The 20517-nt window shown below is 37.7% G+C and overlaps 1 protein-coding gene across 1 annotated transcript; it reads left to right on the forward strand.

Moving 5' to 3' along the window:
- The first annotated feature begins 522 nt into the window (after positions 1-522).
- On the forward strand, positions 523-16405 carry LOC103964661 (mediator of RNA polymerase II transcription subunit 13). Its single transcript, XM_048569402.1, is given in 24 exon segments — positions 523-719; positions 1030-1173; positions 3121-3194; positions 3346-3473; positions 3744-3830; positions 3951-4038; positions 4122-4202; positions 4655-4732; positions 4818-4897; positions 5164-5242; positions 5358-5681; positions 6029-6088; positions 6489-6732; positions 7364-7630; positions 8059-9402; positions 10106-10355; positions 10426-10445; positions 10447-10574; positions 11446-11533; positions 11681-11759; positions 12456-12751; positions 13045-14125; positions 14559-14930; positions 15431-16405. Coding segments are annotated over 23 exon segments (5874 nt in total). The 5' UTR covers positions 523-719; positions 1030-1149; the 3' UTR covers positions 16033-16405.
- The last annotated feature ends 4112 nt before the right edge of the window (positions 16406-20517 follow it).

Here is a 20517-nt window from a genome sequence, read left to right on the forward strand (position 1 = left end):
AGTTTGGTGTAAATATTTTAACTTCATTAAACACTTTTAATCAGACGCTCTGATACATAATAGTCTTTTTTGAAGAAATGATACATAATAGTTAGAGAAAACATATGAAAACAAAATTAACCTGAGATAACTACAACGTAACACCCGCTTCGCAATTGACTTGTTGGATTTTATACATAGTTAACTCAAACTTAGTAAGATGATGCGGCAAAAGGATCTTGAACCGAAGTTTGAATCACCCTCTCGTACTTTAAAAAACCTAAAATTTCATCCATCCTTTTCCCAATGCCATTTGTGTTAACTCTTGAGCTTGTGGTTACTGTATGGGGCAAGAGTGTCCTTGTGGTCCAAAGAAATTTGAAGTTTCATTTGGGCCTCGTGCAGTTTTAATGGTATGGAAGAGCCTAATTGGATCTTGTAATTGGACAAGGGGTAAGGAACGAACCAGGATCCGCAACGTTAACCCATCGGGTTGCGGACAAATAAAAACAAACATTCATATTTTATTTCTACCGCAGCTCCCGTAAGATGAGAGTGACATAAAGGATCCGAATGAGTGCGTGATAGGATCCGGACGAGATCCGACGCTCTATAATTATTTCTACTTGATTCGATCCAAAATTCATTTCACTTGGACTGTTGGGACTTGAGTGAAGAAGAAAACCCCTCTGTTAGAAAATCCCCGATTGAATTTTCCCGGTAACCAAACAGCACACAAGGTACGCTTATGTTCTATTGCAAATTTTCTTCCTTTTTCTCTCCGTCTTTCCGTTGCCAAGAAAATCTTCGGAATTGGGAAAGAGATGCATACGAAATCGTGCAGCTTGTATCTGAAATTTCAAATTTTCAATTTGTTTTCCCTCTCCATTTGTTGCCACCAAACGGGTTGTTAGGGTTTGTAGCTCTTTACACAGAGATAGGGTTTAGAAGCGTGTATGAATTTTCATTATGGAAACAATTTTCTTAATTTGCTATATTTTTCTCTGCGTTGGAAACGTGTATGAATTTTCATTGTGGTGTTATTTGCAGAGGTGAGAGATGCTTGGGGATTGGATTTGATATGAGTTTAGTATCATAAAAGAAGGGTCCTGAGTAGTAAATAACTGAGGGGCAAGGAGCTTTGCAGCTTTACCATCATATTCAAAAGGAATGTGGACGAATGTTTTCAAAATCGTATGTTCATTTATCCCCATTCTCTTCTCTTCATTCGTTTCGTTAGCTTTGAATTCTTAAAGTTTCGTTTATTGAGTTCATTCTTAATATGGCATACTTGCATTGCATCATGGCTTGAATGCAGTTATATTTTATAACTTTGCAAGAGAAAAAGAAGAGTGACCACAAAAGATCTTTTTAATGTGTAACGATTAATACAAAGAAAATATCGCCTAATATAATCCGAAATGCTAACTAAATAAAAGAGAGAAAAACCCTTTATTACTGTTAGTATATGGATTCTGTTCAGGAGCCACATATACAAGTACAACCACATAATTGAACACAGATGTGTAGTCCTTAAATTGTTTTACCATCTAACAGCTGAAATGCATCTGACATAACTAGAGAAACAATTGCTTTATATTGCATAACATACACTGTATGTCTTTAATTACTCTCTATGTTAGTTGTAGCTTCCTTACTAATTTTTTTTTTATTTCCTCTTTTAATTGATATTGTTATTAGATCCTAGGGTTGTAATAATTTTTCAAGACTATGAGAGGAACCAATTACCTTTTGAAATGATCATGGAGAGAGGAAAAATGGACGCTACGCATTTTCTCACCTTAACCAATCAACTTCAATTGCTTCCCTCTGTTCTTCATTCTAACCCGCTGGATAAGGAAAGCTAATAATAACCTGACACCATTATATTGGGAGTTAGGGAGGTAACCCTGTTGTGATTTACGGCTCAAAATTAGGATGATGCATAAATTAGGTTTGTGTTACCTATTTCGTTTTAGTGTCCTGTCTGTTTTTGATTTTGACTTCTTGGTTGGATTTCCTGCATGGTGGAGAGATTTTGTTGATTAACCATTTGATTAGGATTTGGATTTACTTCCAATTAGGATTAGGATTCTTATTGAAACCTAAGTCCTATGCACTATAAATAAGACCTTGGGGGTAGTTTTATTTTGTGTGCTGGCATCATTGTTCTAGGGAGTTTTCTGTAATTGTGTTTTGGGTGGAGGTCACCGTTTGGAGTTATGAGAGTGTTGCTTATTTGCGTGGCAATTTGGTGAGAGTCAATTTGTGAGTTCGAGAGTTTGAGAACAATTTGGGATAATCTCTTCTGATTGTTTGGATTCTCTACTCGTTTGGTTTAGGGTTTGTAATTTGTGGGATTTGGGTTGTGAGAGTCACACTCTTTTGCAATCTCCATTTGTTTAGTGAAATTCCTTGTCGTGCTTTGCCCGTGGACGTACGTAGGCTTTTACGCCGAACCACGTTAATCTCTTGAGTTCTTATTTTGATATTGTTTGTTTCTTCACTTATGCCGTAATTTGTTAGAATCGTTTCCACTCATGCATAAAATACAACAAAACCCACTTTGATGATAAATGGAACCATGATTGATCATTTGCAACCATGTATTTTGTCAATCTCTTATTAATTCTTGTTGATTAATTTTATTGTGATATCTGAGGCTACAAAAGACAAGCATTTGGTTGTTTTGTTGCAAATCCTTCTTTATTATATTGATGTTGTCATATGGTAAATTCAATCATGATACGTATGAATACTTCTTTTCTTTGATTCATTGCTTTCTTACATTACAATTCAAAATGGATCTTAATAAAAAATCTGTGTGAGGAGGTAAAACATATACATGCAGAAGATGTATGATTGTGATATTAACATACAAAATAAACCCCCTTAAATTTACCCTGTTTTTACTGCTGAAGAAAATAATGTGTCATCGTCAAGAAAGCCGTTTATCTTTGTACAGGGAAAGAGAGTAGACAGTCGGGTTTGAAGGAGATGAGATTTCCTTTTTCAGTGGGTGTCAGAGAGAGAGAGAGAGAGAGCTATATTTCTCTAGTTCTTATTTGAAAAGAATATAATCCTCCAAAAATATTTGCATGATGGCTATGCTAGTTAATAGAATATTGATTGCTTCAACAGGGCGGTTTTCATCAAGTATCATGGTTTCAGTTGCTTCCCCATGAGTCTGAGTTGATCCCACTACCAGATAAAAGGTAAAAATCCACCCCGTATCTTTCTTCTTAGTTTCCCAATAGTTAGGCAAAAGGCTCTCTGTCATGGTCTCTAAGCATTAGCAAAGCTTACTCTCTTTGACATGCTCTCTAAACATTATCAAAGCTAACTCTCATTTGCACTGTTGAGCAGTGCGAAAGATGCTGCCACACGGCTGGTACTTTCATCACATGTACAGTTGCAGAAGGATGGATTTCTCAGCACATGGACCAATTCCTTTGTTGGGCCTTGGGATCCATCTCAAGGTGTGCACAATCCAGGTGAGAAATGGATCCTTTAGTTCCTTGGTACACATAACTTTTTGGTTGGTAATGTTGAAGAAATAAATCCCATACTGGTTGTAGATATAATATAATATAAGTACAAATATGAAATGGTCTTGTATACCTAATGGCTTAGTTGTTGGGACTTGGGGTGGATGCTCATTTGATACTTGTTTAACAGAATAGGGAGAAAGATGCCATAAATTCCGTGTGCTATGGGTGACAAAAATTTGGTTACTTAACTGCTGCTTTATACAACATGCACAGATGAGAAAATTAAACTCTGGCTTTTTCTTCCTGGGCGGCATTCAACTGTTGCTGACTCTGCTCAAGCTGCAGTCTCTAAATTAAGAGGTACTATGTGTTTGGTTTTTGTTATCATGGTTTTGTACAATAGCCAAATAGTAGATTTATTATGGTATAAAATTGTATCTGCTAAGTTATATTTTAATTTTATAAATTTTTGGTGAGAAGTTGTTGCATCTGGACTTTGGATGTCCCCTGGGGACTCAGAAGAGGTTGCAGCTGCCCTTTCTCAGGCTTTAAGGAATCGTATAGAAAGGTCAGTGCTTATCAATCAGCGAAAACCCAAGCAGTAAAGTCCTCTCACTAGTATCTTGACAATGATTTTCTTGGTATTTACAGAGCACTATCTGGACTTGCCTACATGAGATTTGGAGATGTATTTTCAAAGTTCCACCCATCAGAAAGTGAAGAGCTTCTCAGGTAATTTATGCATTCAATTTCAATTCCAGTGGTAGAAAGGCTTTATAAAGTCGTATTTTTCAATAAGAACGATGGCAGTGATAACCAGCATTTAATGACAATGATAAATATTTAGTCTGCTATTCAATGCTTTATTATTTCATCTCAATCTCAAATCATCATAGCCTTGGTTCCTCAACTTAATTATATAAGTTATTTTCAGATAAATCATCTGACTGCCTACATCTTTTAGTTGGTGGTTGGGGGGTGCGGGTGCTACTGTTAAAAGTTTTTATTATATTTAACATGAACTTGTTCACAAGTAACAATCTTCCCAAGTAAATGATCTTTTTTTTTTCCCTTATTGGTTTGTGTATGCATGTATGGGCGATTCTACAATAATTAGTTGCCAAATAAATTGGTACTTTCATGATGCTTGTTGAGTTGCCTAATGATTGATTTATGATTTTCAGGAAAGGGCAGCCTACATTTGAATTTATCTTTGCTGCCACTGATGAGGGAATCTTTGTGCATGCTTTAGTATCTGCAAAGTATGTAAAACTACACCATACTTTATACTGGCAAATTTTGTGTGATACTTGTTCAAGCAGATTCTTTTGTGCTTTATGTTTATAGGCATGTCCGAGCACTTTCCAATGGTGATCTAGAGAGAAAACTAAAGCATTCTTCCAAAAATAGTGGTTGTGGGCTTCCAGGTTGGTCTACTTTCTATACCATGCTTCTAGTTCCCAATTTACTTTGAGGTGTGCTAGAACTCTTTAACAATGTCCTTTAAATTGCGATTTGAGTTTGAACATAGGGAGATGGATCTGCTCAGATTTTCTAATCCAGTTTGCATTTTGTTAAATGGAGTACAAAATCAGATTAGTATACGAAATTTGACCTGAAAAGGCTGTTGTTCTTTATGTTATCAACTGACAATCTAATCATCATTGATTGTGTATTGAATTGGTGGTCGCAGTGATTGTTTCTCCTCATGGAATGTGTGGTAGGCTAACTGGATGCTGTCCAAGTGATCTTGTCAAACAAGTGTATTTTAGGTTGAATTTACTCCTTTATCATCCTGCTCAACTATTCTTACTATTTTGACTAGCACTTCTTCCTTTATAAGAAACAAAATATTATTATATTAATGATTATGTTTTGTTCAAGCAGTTCTAGCAAGTTTAAGACTGGAAACGGTTTTATTGGTTTGGCAAACCATGCCTCACAAGGTTCTGGTTGCCAACTAAGGGGTCAAAATTGCTATGTTGAAGTTACCCTTGGTTGTCCTAGACCTGGAAGTGACAGGTCCTTGCAAGCAAACTCAAGCTCCTTAAGAAATACAGGAAAGCATAACCTTTCTGAATCTCCTGCTTTGGGAAGAGGTGATCAGAAGTTGGCATTGGATAATTCATCGGTTTATGAAAAAACATTTGTATATCCGGCTGAGGCAGTGCTTGTCCCGGCCTTGCAAGTGGCCAGATCATCTCTGAAGAGGTACCTTTAGTTTTTCTGTGCCTGGTGTTGCTGCAATTGATGAGTTAAATTTCTTAACATTATATCGAGCTTGGCTCAAATTGGAGGCAATTGTCTAACCCCACTGGGTGTTTTCTGTACATATGTACGTGCTAAGATATTTTAGGAGCTTAGGAACTTAGGCAAGAAGAATAACTTGGATGCTTCGCAAGCACCGATATGAAATATGATTTTATTACTATATTGTGCAAGGTTCAAAACTGTTTAGAACTATAATATGTGGTCCAATTATTGCACTGCTCATTCTTATTTAGCTCCTTATATGTTAGCATGTTACTTGACCTAAAACTGTTGATGTAAACATGTAGATTATGGCTACAAAATTGGATTGGACCCTCCATGGCTGGCTCATCTTTCTTTATGCTTTGGTTAGTGATTTATTGTTTATATTTAAGTGTTTCTCGAGCCAAGATAATTTTATTTTCACATTGTGACTTTTTAGTATATTTATTTAGTTTATTTTGAGGTTCGCTCTACTGCTTCAATACACACTCACATGTACACCTAAATTTGCAATTTTCTTGGGAGATTATAGTGGTTGTTTCCATTTTCATCAACACACAAGTTAGATCGAGAATATTGCTTGTCATTCTTTTGTCACATAATCTGGTTTGATTTTCTAAACTGTATGTTCTACCTTTGCCTATAATTTAAGTCTTTCCTAAACTTCTGTATTACTGAGGTTCATTATGACAATCACTATAGATAGAGTCAAAATACGGTGGCTGAATTGTATTTTCTCTTACTTCTGTCCGTTGGTCTCTGCAGTTCTGAAAACATAGAACCTTTGGAGGACTGGAATGAAACCGATGGGATTCGCACTCAACGTTGGTATAATAGTAGTAGCAACAGTAATAGTAGCAGCATTAGTAGCATAAGCAGCAGCTCCAGCGATAGTGATTACATGATGGCTACAGGAGCCAGTGAACTAGAGGCAGATGCCGATTCTTTAACCTGTAGACAGTCTGGGTTATCTTTTAATGATCGGTTGGGAAATGATATCTCCAAATCGGTATCTCATCTATCCATTAATCAGGCTTTTTATTAGCAATTTATTGTCTGTTGAAGAAAAAAAAAATCAAATGTAAAAAAATCACAGCATTTGCACATCGTTTGGGAATTAAAAAAAAAGAAGGATTTTTGGCCAAAATGGTCCCTGAGGTTGTCAAAACTCCTCACTTTTTGGTCCCTAAGATTTAAAATCGATAGAAGTGGTCCCTAAAATTTTCCACCATCAATCATTTTGGTTCTCCTGCTAAAAATCTCTGTTAAATTGAAGAAACCACTAGTTTAGGGGGAGGGGCTGATTTGACAAAAATATCCTCAATTTAACGGAGATTTCTCACAGAATGACCAAAATGATTGAGGCGGACAATCTCAGGGACCAAAATGAGGAGTTATACCAATCTCAGAGACCATTTTGGATAAGAAGCCTTAAAAAATGCGTACTCAAATGTATATCAATAGTTAATGTGAACTTGACTGTATCAAGACCTAGTATTTCATGTTGATAAATAGTGAATGGGAACATGACTTTGTATCAGACTGTGTTTGCTTCAAAGTTCTTATTACAGATTCCCTAATATTATTGCTTGTTTATGTGAGGTGAGTTTATGGGATAAATGATTATTATTTATCTACAGGGTTTTAAGCGTCCGCGAGCTGGAATGGCAGATTCATTTGCTGAAGTAGGTACAGCTACAAGTGCTTCTCTGCAGGATGCATACAACTCTGATTTTAGTTCCATGGAAATTAGCAACTCAGTAATCCCTGGACTTGCAAATGAGCAGATTGGATCTCATTGGGATTGGGATGTTGATGACAGAGATGGCACCGATATCCATGCTTTGATTAATGAATTTGGAGATTTCGGTGACCTCTTTGAAGATGATGTTTTGCCTTTTGGGGAGGTATTTTCTTATCCTGTCTGACATCATAAAGCAGTGCATATTTCCAGGATTTTCATTTACAAGGCTTCTTGTTTGCAGTTGGTGTTGCAATATGTTTTTGCTTGATATATATATTAATTTAATGTCTTTGACAATGATGAGGTCAAGCTTTATTTGACGGTGGAGGATATTGTTATTTATCAGTAAGTTGATATTAAGATCCGATACCAGATATATGGACTTTAAGGATGACATTCATATGGATTGATATGTGTGATTCAAGCCTTGTATATTACTTGAATTGAGTAATAAGTTTTCTTCTCGCCTTTTCTTACACCCCTGGGTGTGGGGGAGGTGTTCTTATACCTGCATTGTGTTGTCCCCGCCTTTCCTTGTATTGACATGATTGTGGTTCTTTTGATCTGATCCCGTTTCTTTGTTTTGTGAAGCCCCCAGGAAGTGCCGAATCTCAGTCTCTCATGTTTTCTGCACCAGACCCTGGCGATGTAGTTGACAATCCAGTTGGGATGATGGATGTTTCTGATCAGTTGCTTTTGTCTGACGGCTTTCCATCCTTTGAAAGCTTTATTCCACCCCCTCCAGCAGCCATGGAAGAGCCGCTCATTAAAAATCAAGAAGTCATAAATAGTGTGCTGTCCTCAGCTCCAGTCAACTGCTCTTCAGCATCTAATATAAGTGAATTCGATCATATAATAAAAGCTGAGGCACTGATGACATTTGCTCCTGAATATGGAGCTGTTGAAACACCTACAAGTGAAGTTTCATCGTCCGTTTTTAGAAGCCCATACTTGCCAAAATCTCGAAAAGCGGAGAGTTCAAATTCAAACTCAAGCAGTTACACATATGGTCCAACACCACCTTCTTGCTTTGATGGATCTGATGAGAAGACTGGCATGCCAATAAATTCAAAATCATGCCCTGGAAAGAAGGATGCAAGCAATATTATCCGGTCGAAGAATTATTACACTCATGTGGAGAGTGGAAAAGATCAACAAGATGGAAGATTGCTTACAGGTAGTAATGGAATTGTGCTCGCCCCTGATGGTGCAGCATCATCTCCTTTCCCAATTCTCAATTCTACAAATGCTGTTAAAGTGGCCCAGAGGAAAATCACTGAAGGCAGATTTGAGTCAGAAAATCCCTTTCTGTCTATGAGGACCATTCTTGCAACTGAAGTTGAGTGCATTCTATTTCAAACTTCAATGTGTAGAATAAGGCACACCCTTTTGTCTTCAAGCAGTCTCTCATCTACTGGTTTCAGTAGTCTGCCAGGTGACCAAAGTGTCATGCCAGAAAACATGTCTGGAAAGTATGAGGCGAAGAGGAAAGAATTGATACCCGTTAGAATTGCTGGTGATATTGATAGAGGAATGACAGATGGGCATCCTAATGCACCTGTGGGTGTCTGGCGCACTGTAGGAGCTCCTAGAGCCCCTAAACCCACAAGTTCATCTAGTAAAGAAATTAGCCCGTCTTTGCCTCATTCTTCCTTCAATGAAGAAAGTTTACCATCTTATGGGCAAAGACAACCACTTCAGGAACTTCTGGATGGATTTACATTACTTGTACAGCAAGCTACATCCTTTGTTGATTTGGCCCTAGACTCAGATTGTGGTGATGGTCCTTATGGTTGGCTGGCATTACAAGAGCAATGGAGGAAGGGATTTTCTTGTGGGCCTTCTATGGTCCATGCAGGTTGTGGGGGCACACTGGCTTCTTGTCACTCCCTGGACATTGCTGGTGTGGAGTTAGTTGATCCACTCTCTGCAGATGTAAGCTTTTGTTATAAACTTATATATGGTGTTCTTCTACGCAGAAAATTGATGTTCTTGTTCCAGTAGCATGCTCATGCTGATCTTTAGTATAGAGACTTTGAGATTGATTATATATGAACCTTGGATTAGTATATTATTATTAGGTAATAGTTATTATAGGAACTGCACTAAATTAAATTTACTTATGCCTTACAAATTACGGGTACAGACTACTATGGAGGTGAAGATTTATTAAAGTCTAACTAGATAATGTCAAAACTTTCTTGGATAATTGAGCTAGATTCCTAACAGACTGATTGAATCAATGGACATGCAGTGCTTTGGCATCTATAATAGGATTTAAGTTGAGTTACTTAACTGTCATGCTTTTAGTAGCAGTGTTAAATAGTTCCCTTTAAGCTTGCAAGTCCTTTTCTTAAAGATGTCCTCCTCCAGGTCAATTTAATGTTATTTTCAAAGAAACCATGTTATGCCAGTTCCAGTTATTACTTGTTTTGTAGAAAAGCAACCTCGTGGTTGGGTTTTTAGTTCTTTCTGTGACAATGATATTATGTGACAAGTCTATTAGGTTTGTCAATTATTGTATTCTGTATATTACACTTTTACCTTGTAGATTCTTTTTGTGACCTTACTATCGGGTTATGTTTAATATATTGATGAAACAGATATTAGAGCATGACTCTTGTTCCCTCCATTTCAGGTTCATGCTTCGTCTGTGATTAGTTTGCTGCAGTCTGACATAAAGACGGCACTAAAGTCTGCATTTGGTATTCTGGATGGGCCAATGTCAGTCACTGATTGGTGTAGAGGTCGCAACCAATCAGGTGAGAGCACACTTGATGTATATTCTGCTGAGTCCGCTATAAGTGAATGTAGAGATGTTGCACCTTCTATTGGAGAACCATTGAGCCCATCTCCGTCTTGTTCTGCTGGATCAACTTACATTAAAGGTATTGTTTGCTTGTATGTACTTGATGAGGTGGTTGATTTTAATGTATTTAACAGTTTGAGGTTCAACAGTTTCCAGTGCAATGGATGGTAGTAAAAGCGGAAGAGACATCCCAAAGAAGATCAAACCAAGACAACTGCACTTCTGAGTCTGACCTGCAGACATGCTCCCGGCTAAGACCTACACTTTTTGTTAATCCGTTGCCTGCTATACTTGTTGGGTATGTGTGTCCACAACTATTTTTTACAACATCTGGAAGTGAGATTAGGCATCGATTTTGACTTGTTTAAGAGCAAGGATTCATATATAAGGAGGCATATTCAACATAGTATGGAGGATTCTATGACCTCCTGGATAGAGAAGGTTGAGAGTTGAAATAGCCGAGTAACATCATACTAACCCCAAAGATAATTATCATTTGGCTGCCTTATTTTTAATCAACTTATAGCTCCCTGCAACCAGACAAAATTATATAAATACACGAGAGTAAATCCCTCATGAGTGCTATTTCTATCAAGTGCAAATGCGACCAATGCAATCTCTTTCATCTAGGTGGACCTCAGATAAAATAAAAGATCTTGCATTTTGGTAATGTAACCATACATCTCAAAAGGTTATTGTAATATGATTTACCGGTGTTTTCAAAGGATTTGGTGAGGTGTGCACTTCTATCCAAAAGGCTTTGGCTTTGCTTCGTGGTGGGTGGTAAAGCCCTCATTGACAAGTAATATGTATACGCGTAGTTTCAATATACCAGACCTTTTGAAAAGTGTTCAGCCTAGGAAATATGTCAATTGTCCCTTTTGTGCAATTATTTTGGTTCTAGCCTTGTATGAAGTCATTAGCCATTGAATGCCCATGAGAAACCACCTCAGGATTCATGAAACTGTCAGTAGTTCTGTATTAAACTTATTGATGGTCAAAAGAAAATGATAGTTAGGATAGAAAAATAGCTTGTTGAAATGGTTGTGGCATCTTCTTACTGATTTTCTAGAGGATAAGAATTTGTTGCCATATTTGGAATAATTATTCTACCTCATTTTGCGTGAGTCACATACAGAGAAATGTGCAAATGATCATTTGTGTATTAGGTATCAGGATGACTGGCTTAAGACATCAGCAAGCTCTCTGAAACATTGGGAAAAGGCTCCGCTTGAGCCATATGCTCTACAAAAACCTGTAAGTTCATCGAACCAAATTTGCAACAAACGCCAGATAGAAATTATTTATGCTGTTATCTCTGTATATACCAATTGTTGGAAGAATATTTAAGATGCTTGTAATTGCCAATAATTTCTTCAACTTTCTGTTTATTGATTGTTGCAGATTACTTATTCTGTTGTATGTCCAGACATTGATCCCCTTACATCTGCTGCTGCTGATTTTTTCCAACAACTAGGAACTGGTAAGTGGTTGTTTGCTTCAATTGAGGTTATTATCACCCGCTTTTTGGGTTTACAAGATTTGAATTGTTATTGTTGTCTGTTACACAATTGCCTGAAGTATCATAGCAAAGAAACTCACAATCTGCCTTTACAAAAGGGAATTGTTATTGGCACTCCAAAAATCTCATTTTGCACTCCAAACTTTCTATAATTAGTAAGAAAACTACATTTGTGAGGAGTGTAGAATGAGATTTTTGGAGTGTTAATAATAGTTCCCTTACAAAAATGTAGAATTGTAGATCCTACTTTTAAGTTTCTCTTGGTTCTGCATCATCATCTTAGTGATGGTATCCCATCATTAGATAAGGATGAAGAAGCTCTAACATTTTATCAAACTCACAATCACACAAGGGAATACCTAATGTTATGAAATAATTCTGCCACATAGGCTTTTAAACAGTATAAATTATGTTGAAGTCATACATTGACTAGTCAACCCCTGAAAATGTGTAAATTCAAATTTCAAAGAGACATTTAGGAGTTATTACTTGAATGGAAAATAAAAGTTTGTGCATAACTCAGTTATCTATGGTGAATTTGCATGCTTTCAGATGTTCTCTGTTTAGAAAGAGAAAAATATTTGTCTTCCACCTGATCTCTTACCCCTCCCCTTTTTCTGTGTGTTTTAATTCTACCTTTTGCTTCCTTTTCTCCAGTCTATGAAACATGCAAACTGGGAACTCATTTACCCCAGATTGTTGGGAACCAAATGGAGGTGGACTCTGGGAGAAGGCCATCTCCTGGGTTTGTCCTACTTGATTGCCCTCAAGCAATGAAGATAGAAAGCAGGAATGCATCTCTTGTGAGCTCAATAAGTGATTATTTTCTCTCTCTTTCGAATGGCTGGGACCTGACAAGCTACCTTAAGTCTCTCTCAAAGGCACTCAGAGGTTTGAAACTTGGTCACTGCTTGTCCACAAACGCAAAAGAAGGAAGTAGTGGTCCTTCAACGGTGAGTAAAGTAGGCCTTCAGTTACTTTTGTATTTAGACCTGTTCTTTTTCTTTCCTGATTATGGAAATTTACTGGTGTTCCTATTTCTGGATAAATTTTTTATTAACCTAAGTTGCAAAGCTTTCTTAACTTAATTCATTTGGGACTCTATTGAGTATGCTGGAAAGTCAATTTTACCTTATTTTGATAGTTATTTGAAAAATGTATTTTCTGCTAATTGCCTAAGATAATTATGAAACTATTTTACAGTTTGTGATTGACATCCTATATTATGTTGGTTCTTTGTATCCAGGTGATTTATGTTGTGTGCCCCTTCCCTGAGCCTATTGCAGTTTTACAGACTGTCATTGAGTCTTCTGTTTCTATTGGATCGGTCATTTTCCAATCAGACAGAGATAGGAGATCTCTATTGCACAGTCAGGTTTCCAAGGCATTGAGCTATTCGGCAACAGTAGATGAGGCATCAATATCAAATATTTTAGTACTTTCTGGTTTTAGTATTCCTAAATTGGTACTGCAGATTGTGACAGTGGATGCCATTTTTAAAGTTACAAGCCCATCACTGAATGAGCTTGTAATTCTCAAGGAGACTGCTTTTACTGTTTACAACAAGGCTCGCCGAATATCACGAGGAGCATCTAGTGATGCAGTGCAATCGTCATCACTGTCTAGTAGACCGCATACTGTCCTCACACAAATGTCTTCTCCTACTCCGGGGATGTGGAAGGATTGTGTTGGCTCTCGAATTACTGGGCATTCCCTTCCAAGAGAGGGTGAAATTGATGCTAGTTTGAGGACTGGTGGCTGGGATAGTTCATGGCAAACAACAAGAAGTGGAGCAGTAAGCTGTGATCCCAACAGAATTGGAGATTTTTTTCCGCAAGATGAGACTCGCTACATGTTTGAGCCACTTTTTATTCTTGCGGAACCTGGTTCTCTAGAGCGTGCATTGTCACCTATAGCTTTTGGTAATTTATCATTAGAATCTTCAAAGCCATTGTCAGATGACAGTAGTGGAGGCTTTCTGCAGAATGCAAGTTTGGGTGGAAGTGCGGATTCTGGATCAGGTTCTCAAGATGGATCTGAGCCAGATAAGACTCCAAGCCTGCATTGTTGCTACGGATGGACAGAGGACTGGCGTTGGCTAATATGTATCTGGACAGATTCAAGGGGAGAATTACTTGATAGCCACATATTCCCTTTTGGTGGAATCAGCAGTAGACAGGACACAAAGGGGTTGGAATGCCTTTTTGTGCAAGTTCTGCAGCAAGGCTGTCAGATACTGCAGGCATGCTCTTCTGATACCGGTGTTACCAAGCCGAGGGACTTTGTGATTGCACGCATTGGAAGTTTCTATGAACTCGAATACCAAGGTATACTGAGTTTCATTCCCATCATTTTATGTTTAATAGTTCTTATCTTCTCCGTTTAAAGTTGACGTTGTGTGTTGGTGCGGTTACAAAGCTGCAACGTATTGAGTAGATTAATAATTTTGAAGATGAACTGTGATGGAAAATGAAGTCTATATTATTAGGGATTTTAGGGTAACAATTGTATCATGAGATACAGTGGCCACATGGGTGAGAAATAAATTATGAGATAAAGTGCCCACATCCACATGCATTTAGAATTTTTTTAACCTCTTTTTCTGTTGGTAATTGCAATCAATTTGGTTATTATTTGTACATCTTATATGTTGAGATCACTTTCACTGATGCAGTAAATTTTAATTCACAGCTTTTATTCTCTTTTCTCAAATTGGCATCGGTGTTGAATTTTCAAATTTTTCCATCTAATTGTGAACAGAGTGGCAGAAAGCAATTAATTCAGTTGGGGGTTCAGAAGTGAAAAAATGGCACTTACAACTGCGGCGATCTGTGTCTGATGGGATGTCTGCTAGTAGTAATGGGCCTTCCATGCAACAGCAGGAAATGAGTATGATTCAAGAAAGAACCTTGCCTTCTTCACCTGGCCCTCTGTATGGCAGCTCTCACTCAAAAATGTCTGGATATATGAAAGGTGGCTTAGGACAACCTTCTGTCAGAAAGCAGCTCATGGGCACACAGTTAATGGACAGCTCAAGGAGTTTGCTTCAGTGGGTGCAAAGTATCAGCTTTGTTACAATTGCAATTGATCACTCTTTGCATCTTGTTTTTCAAGCAGATACACAATCTCCGGGTCAGTTATATCTTCCAGTCCTTATCTGTACATTTTTTTACACTCTTTTTATTTTCTGTTAATTTATATCTGACTGAAACGGAAAATTTAATACCCAGCACCTCTGTTGTGCTTTGTTCTTTAAGGGCCAATACATGAACTTGGTATTTTTGGAATAATAGTTTTACACTGAACTGAACAGCACTGTACGCATCTTTTCCATTTGCATAGCGAAGTGCTCTTTCTTCTTTTGCGTGTCCTAAAAAAGAGGGGAAAAGAAGTATTGAGAACAAAAGCTAACAGCATTAATTGGGACTTTTTTTTATGCGATATGAACCAGGGTTCTACAGATCCACACAAACAAGAGAAATTTTTTTATGAAAATAGTTCCGTTAGCTAAAATCATGCGAGTTTGTTTCTGAGACACTTCAAACCTTTTTTAATTTTTTATTAATATGCCAAGCGGATCAGAGAAGTTATTGTGAAATTTGATTATAATATTGACTCCAATTTTTGTGCAGGAGCTCAAGGTGCTGTCGGTATGGGCTCATCAGCATATCTGGAAGGCTTCACACCTGTGAAGTCTCTTGGTTCCACACCTGCTTCTTACATTCTGATCCCATCACCGAGCATGCGATTCCTCCCGCCAACACCTCTTCAGCTGCCCACGTGCCTCACAGCCGAATCACCTCCACTAGCCCATCTCCTTCATAGTAAAGGCTCTGCTATCCCCCTTTCTACTTGTTTTGTGGTTTCCAAAGCTGTACCTACTGTGAGGAGAGATCGTAGGAGCAATTTGAAAGAAGAATGGCCCTCATCTCTTTTGGTCAGTCTTATTGATCATTATGGAGGTAATAGCTTTAGCCAAGACAAACTCATGAGGGGTAATACCAAACAAGCTGGAAGGAGTCCAAGCTCGGAAGCTAGAGAATTGGAGTTTGAGACTCATGTCATTCTGGAATCCCTGGCAACCGAGCTTCATGCACTCTCATGGATGACTGCGAGTCCAGCGTACCTGGAGAGGCGAAGTGCGCTGCCGTTTCATTGCGATATGGTTTTGAGATTGAGGAGGCTTTTGCATTTTGCTGACAAGGAGCTCTCCAGGCATCAAGAGAAGGCTTAGAGAAGGTAAAATCAAGTGATCACTTGGCCATGTATTGGTAAATATATATGTATGTTTAGGTATGAAATCCCCAAGTGAAATGTCGAAGGCCGTGGCACAGTTTAGTACGATTTTTGTAAGATGGGGAATCCTAGATGTAATTTTAGCCTGCTAATTCATAGCCATCTTTTTCCAGATGGATGTAATCGAAAATAGGCGGTTTGGGAAGAAATAGTTAGATCTGATAGGTGTAGATTATCATCATGTATATCAACAGTTGGAAGGATAGATTAATATGAAGATTAAGGTAGTTGGAAGGAGATTATCAATGTGTTCCTCTTGTTCTGCATGAATTGTTTGTAAGAAATGAATCAAGGCGTGATTACAGTTTCAATTTGTTTATTTTTATTCGACTACACAACGAACTTTGGAACATAAGATTTTGAACCTACGACCCCAACACAAAAGACGGCAGTTTATTGCAGAATGATTATGTCACATGTATGTCAAATATGCCTTGTCGTCGGTTGATAAGACTCGGATAGGCCGGCAGCATAGGAAAAGGGCACTGCAACTACCCTATATCCATACCATCCCTTTCGATTACTCTAGTTTTTCTCCGCATGGGACCGAAAACTGATACTTTATTTTTGCCAAATATTTTTCGTAATGATTAAGAAATTTTTTATAAGGTATTTGGAAGTGATTTTACCATTCATTGAGTCATAAATGTATTTTTATAAAATATTTAAACTGAAAACTAGAAAATAAATGAAGAAATGACATTGCCAAAACAATATTTCACCCTCATGAATATCAACGAAAAGTATTACATGAATTCTCAAAACCTCACGCCACTATGAAGGTGAAAGTAAGTCTATTTTATGACAACTTTTGTCCAAATTTGCAAAACAGACTAAAAATTGTCAATCGTCCCTTTTTTTTTTTTTTTTTGAGAAAAATGTAAATTTTTTATTTTTGCGAAATATTTTTCGTCATGATCATGAAAATCTTTATAAGGAATAGGGAAGCAGGTTTATCATTTATTGAACCACAAATGAATTTCTCATAGAATATTTAAGCGGAAAATTAGGAAAAAATATAGTGGGGCGAAAACATTGCCGAAATGGAGTTCCAAACTCAAGAATATCAATGGAAGGTTTTACATAAATTTTCTAAACCATACGATGCGGCAAACGTGAAATATTTTATGACGACTTTTGTACAATTTGCAAAACCACCTAAAAACCGTGATAGTTAGCCCATATTTTTTGAAAAAATGAATTTTTTTTATTTTTGCAAATTTTTTTTTCCTCATGATTAAGATTTTTTTTTTAAGGCACATTAAAGAGGTTTTCCTATATATTGAGCACGAATATGTCTTTAATAGAACATTTAAGCTGATAATTGAAAAAATAAATGGAAAAAAATAGTAGTAGTGCTCAAAATATTGCCGAAATGGGTATTAACAAAAAGTCTTAGATGAATTTTCAAGAACTTACGATGCAGTGAAGATGAAAGCAGATTTTTTATAACAACTTTTGTACAAATTTACAAAACTGTCTAGAAACCGTGATGGTTAGCCCATGTCTTTTAGAAAAATGCAATTTTATTTTTTATTTTTCTGTGAAATATTTTTCGTCGTGATTAAGAAAAACTTTAGAAGGCGGTTGAAAGAAGTTTTACCATATATTGAGCCAAAAATATATTTTTAATACAATATTTGAGCCGAAAATTGAAAACATAAATTGACACACCCCGATCGAGATCAGGGCATGCTGGCCGTCACGTGGAAGTGACGTAACCATGTGCACAGTGCGGAAGCTAATAAGATAGTAACGTAAAAGTACGAATAAATAAAAACTAGCATACATAAGGTAGAAGTAATAAGTGCTAGCATAAGTGAGACACAAGTTCAGAGCAGAAAGCCTAAAGCAGTCCAAACTAAAATGACGCAACAATAGTACACCCGAAGGTGGCCCTACGCTGGTGATCGTCTGTCAGAAATGCCGGGAAAGCCCTCTGGGAAACCACCAAACCAATTGAACAGCTAGAACCTGGAGGGGCGCAAAACAAAAGCGTGAGTGGGCAAAAACAAAGCTTTTCGAAAACCATTTCAAAAACAAGATTCTAACCCCTCGCCGTAAAACCTGTATACTTCCCAGAAAATAAACATATGTATATAAATATAGATATGCCAATCATGCTTAAGAATATGCCATGCCAAATCTCACAATGAAATGCAAGTGCTCAGGTATAAATCACATCAATAACACATAATCTGGCAGCCGGAGTCACCTAACGTGACCTGTACGGCTGCATCTAGAGCTCATATCTCAATCACCATAACTAAACCTGCCCACGAGTCGGAACCACCTAAAGTGGTCTGTACGACAGGCCTGGGTGTAATACATATAAACGCTCTAGTGCTACGATCACGTGAAGGCTGTGCGAATAATCGCGGGTCACTTACGAGTCGGAACCACCTAAAGTGGTCTGTACGACAGGACTGTGCACCTAACTTGGATCCAAGCTGAGCGTGTGGTACGGGAGGTGAACAACACGTGAAGGACTGTGCCCTACTCTGGGCGGGAGCACTAACACCGGGGGTGCAGGTTATAAGCTCTCTAAGCATCTCGAATCACCATTAAAAGTAAACATGAATAACACTTACCTGGCACTTACCTGTGCGTCCGCAGCACCCAATATGCATATGTATAAATATACAACTAAAAATGTAACTAACAATGCATAATTAACGATAATCTAATGCATGGCATATGGCAAATAACAATTCAAATCAATTTCTGGGAAAATATAAGTATATAGGTATATACGGAAAACCAAAAGCCCACTCACTGATAAGTGGAAGGGTCGTAGCCCCCCTGCCTCGAGTGACCACGCTCGTCCTCGGGATACGTCTCACCTATATGCGAAATAACTATAAAAACGTTAATTTTAAAGCACATAACCAAACTTTAGAAATAACTTCTCATACAAAGTTCAAATGGGGTGTATGAATACACCAACGTGATCTACTCAACCTCACGAACATCCCCAAAATTTTAAAATAATTTTTCACCGCCGCACGCGCCCTCATGCGCCGGCCACGTGCAGGCACGTGCCTGGCACGCTGACGGCGTCAACTGACGCCGTAGGGAATATTCCGTCAGTTTTGACAGATTCTGTCAACGGCGTCAGGAATATTCCGTCAGATTTGACGGAATATTCCGTCTTCTTCCCTGGCGAGCCTCCGGCGCCGGAAAACTGGAAAATTTTCAAACTTCGATATCTCCTTCGTTTTTCAACCAAATTCCACAATTTTGGTACCAAAATGAAGCTTAGAACTAGAGGAACACAATCATACCACTTTCAAGGGTTAAAAACCACGAAATCTCACCTGAAAAATCAATCCAACTCCGGCCAACTTCGAAACCAATGATCCCGACGTCCAATTCCTTCAAACGAACTACTCCGAGCCTCCTTGGGACCTCACCAAGCTTCCTACAAGCTTGAAATTTCCTAAAACGTGAGAAATCACGTGTGCATGAATAGTACCCAAATCGGACATCGTTGAATCGACGTGAAAACGATGGAGTTCTTACCTGGAAATGGTATGGTTGGACTCCTACGAGCTTCACGAGTTCGAATATGGTCTTGGTTTCCTCGATCTGTGGAAGTTTAATGGGTTTTGGGTGTGTGTCCGTACGTTCGAAGGAAATGGAAGGGAAATGGGGCTCGGGATAATCACAGGGAAAGGGACAGAAGGGTGTGCAGTGTGGGAGTGTGAGTGTGTGGCCCAAAACATGCCAACACAACACAAAAACAACCAATAAACGTAACGAAATCGAACTAGGGGCAAAATAGTCTTTTCACGCGTACGTTTTTGATATTTCTGGGACGGGCTGTCACATAAATAAATAAAAAATAATAAGGGCTCAAAACATTTCTGAAATGGGACTTCACCTTCAAGATTATTAACGAAAAGTCTTAGATGACTTTTAAAGACATCACAATTTGTTGAAGATGAAAGCATGCAAACTTTACAACACTTTTGGTTCTATTTTGCAAAACCGCCTAAAAACCATGTTGGTTAGTTCACATTTTTTGAGAAAATTAATTTTTTTTGTTTTTGCCAAAAGTTTTTCCTCATAATTAAAAAAATCTTTATAAGGCATTTGAAAATGGTGTTACCATTTATTGAGCCATAAATGAATTTTTAATAAAATATTTAAGTTGCAAGTTTAAAAATAAATGTAAAAAAATAATTGCTGGCCCCGAAGCATTGTCGAAATGGAACTCACAACCATCCACAAGAATATAAACAAATAGTCTAACATTAATTCTCAAATCGTCACGGTGCGTTGAAGGTGAAAGCATATAGATATGACCTTTTTTTTGTACTATTTCGAAAAACCGCCTAAACACCGTGATGGTTAGTGCATTTTTTTGAGTAAAAATCAATTTTTTTTTTATTTTTGCGAAATATTGTCCCTCATATTAAAA

This window comes from the organism of the source record quoted next, unplaced genomic scaffold (genome assembly GCF_019419815.1).
Source record: "Pyrus x bretschneideri cultivar Hongxiangsu unplaced genomic scaffold, Pyrus_bretschneideri_v1 Contig5, whole genome shotgun sequence".
Taxonomy (NCBI): domain Eukaryota; kingdom Viridiplantae; phylum Streptophyta; class Magnoliopsida; order Rosales; family Rosaceae; genus Pyrus; species Pyrus x bretschneideri.